Source organism: Haplochromis burtoni, unplaced genomic scaffold, assembly GCF_018398535.1.
Source record: "Haplochromis burtoni strain Fernald_Lab_line unplaced genomic scaffold, NCSU_Asbu1 Contig_28, whole genome shotgun sequence".
Lineage (NCBI taxonomy): Eukaryota > Metazoa > Chordata > Actinopteri > Cichliformes > Cichlidae > Haplochromis > Haplochromis burtoni.
This window is the reverse complement of record NW_024582389.1, coordinates 3,439,903-3,447,687: the sequence shown is the minus strand read 5'-3', so window position 1 is coordinate 3,447,687 and position 7,785 is coordinate 3,439,903. Positions and strand designations below refer to the sequence as shown.

General features: G+C 43.7%; 1 protein-coding gene across 2 annotated transcripts; it reads right to left on the bottom strand.

The window, feature by feature from the left end:
* Positions 1-846: 846 nt before the first annotated feature.
* On the bottom strand, positions 847-7,268 carry ccnk (cyclin K). Of its 2 annotated transcripts, none has more exons than XM_014332228.2 (11): positions 7,099-7,268; positions 6,088-6,320; positions 5,664-5,745; positions 5,446-5,577; positions 3,851-3,956; positions 3,706-3,763; positions 3,401-3,570; positions 3,097-3,305; positions 2,979-3,009; positions 2,663-2,734; positions 847-2,210 (listed from the first exon to the last, which is right to left on the bottom strand). In XM_014332228.2, the coding sequence occupies exons 1-11, from the start codon at positions 7,105-7,107 to the stop codon at positions 1,696-1,698; spliced, it is 1,617 nt and encodes a 538-aa protein (XP_014187714.1). In that variant the 5' UTR covers positions 7,108-7,268; the 3' UTR covers positions 847-1,695. The 2 variants fall into 2 exon arrangements, with proteins under 2 accessions (XP_014187714.1, XP_014187713.1); XM_014332227.2 differs by having other exon boundaries at positions 6,088-6,323; positions 7,099-7,265.
* Positions 7,269-7,785: the final 517 nt, after the last annotated feature.

The following is a 7,785-nucleotide window of genomic DNA, read 5'->3' as shown; positions in this document are numbered from 1 at the left end:
ATGCGCTGGGTTGCTGCTATGCGATTGATTAGATATTTGCGTCAATAAGCAGTTGAATGGGTGGACTGAAGAAGTGGGGGAGTATCATTTTCACTGCTAAAACCGATTAGTGGAAAAGGTATCTGCTCATCTGTCTGTATCCTGGCCTCTGTTCATAAACATTTGACTGGTGGAGATAAGGAGGAACATGAGCTGGTGTGTAAAGGGTGGGAGAAATCTAAGAAGCAACACCTTCTCTCTTCACACAGACCCCATTTTCAGCTATGAAGAGCAGGTGACGAGAACTTTTCTTACACCTAAACCAAAGCACAGAGTAGTCTAAGGCAGTTTTATACAGAAGTGCTCAAAAAAACTGAAATCTACACTTGCAAACTTTCCAGTGTTAGTTGTGGTTGATCTGTGTGTGTTTCCTGCAGTGCAAGGACATAAAAGGTGCTTAAAAGTAAGCTGGTGGTGCAGCGGTTAGCACTGTGGCCTCACACCCAGGTTTTGCTTGTTCATCCTGTGTCTCTTTTCTCAGAGTACTTAGATTCACTCAAAAGATGCTATTTTTTATTTTTATAGTTGTTTTTATGTGCGGATGTAGGAAAGTTGTCACTGTGTTTACTGATGACCTGCCCAGGCTGTAACCTTCCGCTCTTCCAAAAAGCAGTTTTTCATCCTTTTAACTATTAGTGTTCTGCGTGTGTGTGTTCCCACAGTCACTCAGAGGTACCTAACCCAGAGGAAGTACTTCGCTCTGCTTTCTTTGGTGAACTTTTGACTCTTTTAAACTTACGGCCATAAAAAGTACCATTTAAAAAAAAAATAGAACCAAAGCAAAACCCAGATAAAGAACAGCTGAAGTCAGTTTTTCTTTTCTTCTTTATTGGGCTTCTTAGACCAGTGACAGTGAATCAGGAAATTATTGTTTTAATGTTTGCTGCTCTGGGTGCAGAAGCGGATGAGAAGATGGGTGGTGACATGAGGGGGGGAAAGCAGCAGAAATGTCTTGCAACACTACCTCAGCGTTATCAGAGTAAAATGTAAAAAACAAACAAAAGAAAAAACGCTGTTTAAACCACAAAAAATATACAGCATGTGTCTGTTCAAGTCTTTCAATACGACAGTCCCACAGCATATTCAACCACCTTAAGATTTTATTACACTGCTCTCAGCAGAACAATGAGAATGTGGAGAAGAGAACACAAAGTGAAGGGAGGTGTATTCAGGAAAACCAATAAAGGTGACAGAATAAAGGAAGGAACACAAGACCCAACCTTAGATCCACTCAAAGGCTGAATGAAACTGGAACATTTCACCATCCCACAATTAGTGAGAGTGCATGTATGACAACAGAAAAAAAAAATCTTATTTCCTGATAAATTTCCAGAAAAAAACTAATAAAAACAATGACTGGACAGTGTTTCTCATAAGCTCCTGGAACTGGGCACTGTGAGTACCTATCCTCTACATATTTGCTAATTTGTTAACCTTCCTATCACCTCCCATAACAAAACTGTCCAGACCTCACTTTATCTTTAAAGTCCATTTACCTACACGCTTTCTTTCACAACCCTGCACCTCTCTATCAGAAGTTAAGTCATGAAGCAGCTCCGCTTTTCCTGTTTTGCTCCAAGATAACAAGATCCTGGTTGTTTTTATTCGCCCCAGTTGTGGCTCTGCACAAGCTCAGTTCACAGACTTATCACGTTCTCATCTCATCCATGCGCCACGGTTCATAGGCATACCAGGCGGAGGGGGCAAGGGCACCTGTGACTGTCCTGGAGGCACTGGAGGTGGAGGAGGGTACCCAGTGGGTGGAAGGGCCATCCCTGGTGGAGGCACGTGGCCTGGTGGCATGCGTGGAGGCGGTGGCGGGGGGTAGTTGTTGTAGACCGGTGGTGGATAGGATGGTGGCAAGCTGGGTGGTGGGTATGTGGAGGGAGGAGGTGGTGGCCCAGGAGGAGGTGCTGAAGGTGGTGGATAGACGTGATACATTGGGGGTGCGTAGCTGGGCGGCATGGAGTAGGAGGGACCCTCAGTCTTCATCATGGACTGTAGGCTCTGGTAGCCTTCACCAGACATATAAGAGCTCGTTGTGGACATCAAGTAGTTGGAAGGTGGTGGAGGAGGAGGGCGGTGGGGCAGCGGAGGAGGCTGGTGTGGAGGTGGAGCCTGTGGGGGAGGAGGAGCTGTTTCATTTCCTGGTTCTGCTTCTGCGGGAGGAGCTGGAGTGAAAGGACAAAGTAAAGAGAAACGACTTGTTAATAAAAATCAGCTTCCCTACTGCAAAGATCTAAAATGAAGCTCTCAGACAGTGAGCACACGGGCAGACCAAAGCTACCAGGCTTAGCCACATAGGAGGTCTCATTATGAGGCTCAAGCACTAATCAGATTGGTCTGGGATAGGTTAGGGGTATGCGTGTCTTGGGAAATAATGTCCAGACGAGATGTGGTTACGTAAGCAGACTGAAAGGACTAACGACTGTGGGCTGCTTCTAAGCTCGAGCTGCAGGCAGGGGGTCCTGGCTGCTCATTATTGGTTGCTGTGGTGGCGCACGCAAACAGAGTATTAAGAGGACGCCAGCACGTAACGATATTTTGATCCAGCTCTAAATCATTTGAACTTCTTGGACAGTGTAAAGAATGCAGATGACGTAAGCTACAGAGTCACGCTTACCTGGGGGAGGCTGCGTTGTGGGTAGTGGAGGCATGGGGCTCTCCAGTCGAGGAATCTTTGATCCAACTTGTTCTGTGAATTAAATAGAAGCTTTTTAAGACAAAACAAAACTGTAACGGCGTAAGCAAATGCTTCTGTGCTCCTGGATAATGATAAAAACCTCAACCCTGCCAGGAAAATCTAACTGCCGTCTTTCATCTTTCTCTAAACTGCTCTTCGTTGACATTAATTTGTTGCTTTCTTGGAGACATTTCAGTTTAATTTCATCAGATTTTAACAGCTTTAAAATCTGCCTAATCATTAATAAACATGTTACCTGGAGCCTTTGGTTCATCTTTGGGGGACGTCTGTAACACAGAGGAAATAAATTATGAGCCCCGTGCATGAATCATGTTAAACACGAGTTGTACAGCACAGGCTGAATGTATACTTACATGTGAGCGTTTAAGCTGGCGTGACGGGCTACCACCCTGAGGGGAAGTCTTTTTTGGTGGTGGGGGAGGAGGGTTAGCGGCTGGCGGTTGTCCCTGTGGAGCTGGAGGAGCAGAGATCGGAGCAGCAGGTGCCCTCTCCTTCTCCTGCATCTGCTGAGGGATGGGTTTGTTTCCCTGAGAGTACAGGTCCAGGATCTGGTGGCAAATGTCTGGAAGGCAAAGACATGTTTTTTTTGGTAAAGACAAAAAAAAACAAAAAAAACAAAGGAAGAGGCTTTAAGTGGAACGCCTTTATGCTGAGTACCTTCAAGTAGCTCCACTGGAACGTCCTGGACAAACTGCTCCCACCAGCGGCGTGTAGACTGCTTGTTGGTCCATTCCTGGATGTCGAATTTGCACAGGCGGCCAGCCAGGTACATGACAGCGACCGCGATGATCTCCGGCTCCCACTGCAGAGACAGCATGGTGCACAGGCTGCAAACAACACGAGCGGTGGTTTGAGTTTTTGCCCGTTGAAGCACCAGGTTATTGTGACATCACCATATAACTTTGCATTCCTTACAAATGAAAACTAACCAGGCTGTAAAACCTGACGCACAAAATCCTCACCTGTCGTTGACAAAGGTCCAAGCCATTTGCAGCACCTTGCACACTTTATTCTTCTCCCCTGTAACGTGAAACAGGTCAGAGTTTGCCCACAGGACCATCATTTCTCACGCTCTGTGGAGCTGATGTCATACTTATCCTATCTCACCTTTGAGCTGCTTGACATAGCGCAGCAGGAACATGTAGGGGTGCTCCACCTGCAGGTCAAACTTGATCGTCTGGAGCAAAATTCTCTCCAACACCATCACCTCTTCCTGTTAAAACAAGCAGGCTAATTAAAGGCTTACTGCTGTGTCAGAGTATCGTTCTTCCAAAAAACACCCTGCTCGTAAATGTGGAGGCAGTCTCTAAGAACGCTGTAGGTGCTGGAAATCCTGCACATGTTAAAAACATGAAAGCTCACAACTAGATTGCATGTGTGGTCGTTTTCTCTGGATGTCGCCGTTCGTTGTGGCAATGAATGACAAAAATTCTCCTTTTAAAAAATGTAACAATAATATTGTCTTTTGGAAAAATCCTAATTTTAGTGGCTTAACAAGACAAGTTCCCATTACCTTTACTTCCAATTAGTAACGATTAGCTATTCGACTCTCATCTGGCTTAACTTTTCATTTAAAAACACTTAAGTAAGAAAGAAGCTGATGTACAATTCTGACTTAATGACAGTAGTTAAGCTACCGGTACTAAAAACTGGTGAGAAAAGCCAGGACACTGATGGTGGCTTATAACTAAAAGGCTGATATCCAAATACCACTGATGTATTTGGTATGACTGCAAATGATTGACAGTAAAAGCCCTCTATAAGTTAAAGCTATTGGACTAAAGGCTTCAGCTCAACTGAGAAAAGCACTCAGGCTCAGGGCATCATGTTTTGGGAGAAACTGGCTAATTCTAGCATGATGCTAAATAAGCTAAAGAGCGACTTGGAAAGCAAAGAAGCCGTCTGTAAGATGCTTGTGCCGCTTCATGTGAGTGCTGTAAATGTGTCTAACAAGGTGACAAGTTATAAGCCAGGGCCAGATGTCACAGATCTATCAGCTCTATCAAAAGTACTCAAGGTCAAGTTAAGTGAAACAGAGGCTACTTCATGCTAATAGATATTTTAGCTCGCCAACTGGTAAGAGGAAAAAGAAAATCTTGAATGTTGAATGAATGTTGAGAGGGAGTTCTTTGTTTTTAATAGCAAAGACGTGAAGCGGCATAATGACATAATCATGTTCCACTGCATTTACAGCTTGTTCTTGTTTGGTTTTGACCCCGTGAGAGCTGCTGGTTTGATTACTGTCTCTGTGAGTCAGGGCACATAAAGCTGTGTTGAGTGACGCTCTGATGACCTCGCTGATGTGTTTAAAGAATGAGTCATGGCTCACTGTGGTATTACACACCTAATGTACCAGCTTAAAACTAAAGAAACGTAAGCGTGTTTGAGCAAAGCTTTGTATGCAAGTGAACACAGACAGTTATTCTAATAAAAGCGAGGAATAAAAGTTTGTTTGTACTGCAAGCCTGCTTCACTTACAGGCAGCTAAGGTAAATAAAAGCCCTGATCACTAAAAAAATAAGTAAGGAACTTTTTAGGTTATTGGAAACTTCAGTTTTACCAGGACCTCATTTATTCATCTGCCTGTATCAGTGAGCGCTGTTACACACCACCTGTTTTTAAACAGGTATTCACACCCATTCTGCTTCTGCAATCACAAGTGAAAAACCTCTCAAAACAAAGATCAATACAAGGAACTGCACCTTGGGATCATCTCCAAACTGGGCAAACTGCACATCATTCAGGAGGCTGCGGGCAGTTTTAATGATATCTTTGCACTTCTTTGGGGTTTCCTCTACTTTACCAGCCAAGAAAAGACAACAAGCTCCCGTCACCTGTCGAGACACATATCACACCATTACAAACATCAGGTCTGCTTCCAGGAGTGAAACAAACAGAGACCATTATCAGATTGACTTACATATCTGGGAAACTGCTTGAAGGAGTGAAACATGTAGAAGCGGTGGAAATATATGATGCCCGTTGCCAGTGTGTCATAGTGTCTGAATGCAGGTCAAGGACTCACAAAGACTATTAACGGTTTGCAAAATATCAGCTTTAACATGTGACTCTTTAAATTAAAAAAAATATTTTAATAATGCTTCCACAAACATCATTATATATAAGTAAGTATATCAGACAGACCCTGTAAAAATGTTCACATTCACATCAAAGTAGGTTCTGTGAGAAAGGACAAGACAGCCATAAAAGGCGTTTTCAGATGTATTGCTTTTTAAAAGTCTGTTTATTTTTAACTATAAAACTGAAGCATGTGGCACTGATTAATCTTGTGACCCTTTCTCTTGTAGCTGTAGCAATGAATCTATCATCTAAATCAAGGATACAAGCCAAGTCGGGTCCCCACGTCGAATATGAAGCGAGCCCCTTCTCTGCGATACCGGGCCTCTGTGCCAGGGTCCAGACCCTCAGACTGAGAGGGCGTGTGGGCTAAATCCTTCTTGTCCCAGTACCAGCATGGTTTTATATGGTCCAAGATTGCCTGGCCCGTCATTGACGAGTTTTCCTTGGATTCTTTCATTGATTGAGGAGAGGCGGTGGATGGACCCGCTGTGCTGGACTGCTGAGATAAAAATAAAAAAGGATCATCACTAAGGGCAGCAAAGCATTAAATAGCATAGCTCACACGAGTAGATATTTACGTTCAGGCAAAGAGTACCACAAATCCTGTCTCTTTCTTAAAAAGGATCTGTCTATAACCTGGCCACCAGTGTATTCTGTGAGGGCCATAGCGCAGTTTTATAAACACACTCAGGCTTATAAAAAGTGTAATTAGCTTGTAGTCCACGGTGTGAAACGCTAAAGAGCAGTAAACATTTCTGAGCTACACTGAGCTCCAAGTCCAGGCTCGTTGTAAACAAATCGATGATTATTAAAATGGATTCAGATAGCAACATAATATATTTCTATAATTTTCACGGATCTGTGAATGTCGGCTCCCAGTGTGCATACAGCAGCACAGCAGAATCAACAGTCGAGTTTAGACACAGCGAATAATGCTTTGCAACGAACCCGCTACTGCTGGCACTGTTAGCTGTGATGGTAACTTAGCTTCGTAAAACTAAAAAAGCCGCTAGAGGCGGAGATTAGGGTAACACGAGCCACACACTCGAAGCGGCTTAAACGCACCGACAGGCTAACATCTATGAAACACTCAAGCTGAGGGCAACCAACGCTGTCACATCAACAGGGCCACTCTGCACCAGCCTCGGCTAGCTAAACCTCGGCTAGCAAACTTGCTCCACTCGGTGAAACGCCGAAGCTTCCGACATGTCACAAGTAGTTCAGAATTCAGCCTCTTCATCTCCCCGCCGCTTCCAACGAGACACAACTCTTACCTTTAACATGTAGACGTCCGAATAAATCGCCTGAATCAGGCAGTTGTAGCAATAATCCACAGTTGATCACAATAAGTTGGCTAACAAGTGAACAACAGACCCCATTGTAACAAGGGCACCACCATTTTGCGGTACGTCAGACCGTTGGATGACGTCATCACGCAGGCGCTGAGGTACACGTGCTCTCGGGTCACATTTTTCTTTCCATTTCCACTGCTAAATTAATTTCATTCGTGTTTTGAGTCTATCTAGCGCTGCTGGAAACAGCCCGCCTTTCCTGAAAACATTTTAAATTCTTATATTCTTGATAATAATCTAAAGGATGATATTCCCAATAATATCCACTAGAGGGAGACACAGAATCTCTCTTGGACTTTGGCGGTCAGCATTGACTTAGCATTGACCAAATAGTTTACATGTGCAAATTACAAGCAAGCAAGCAAATATTATTTACATTGTGCTGAATAGTCACCGGTTATTTTCACACCTGGTGAGTCCTGCAGCAGGTAACACCCAAACATAGAAATATGCTCCTTACAAGAAATATCACTCGATGTAGCAGTAGCAGGATGTATAAGGAACCCAACCAAACAAGTATGAGTTGTGACCAGTATAAATGCGAATCTGCAGGTAAGTTAAAAATTAAATTAAAAAGAAAAAATGACAAGGTTAAACACGTATAATACA

Coding starts and splice junctions, on each gene's coding strand:
- ccnk (XM_014332227.2), bottom strand. Junction 5,578..5,663: donor TCAAGCAGTTTCCCAGATAT/GTAAGTCAATCT, acceptor GTGTCTCGACAG/GTGACGGGAGCTTGTTGTCT. Junction 2,735..2,978: donor AGATGAACCAAAGGCTCCAG/GTAACATGTTTA, acceptor TTTAATTCACAG/AACAAGTTGGATCAAAGATT.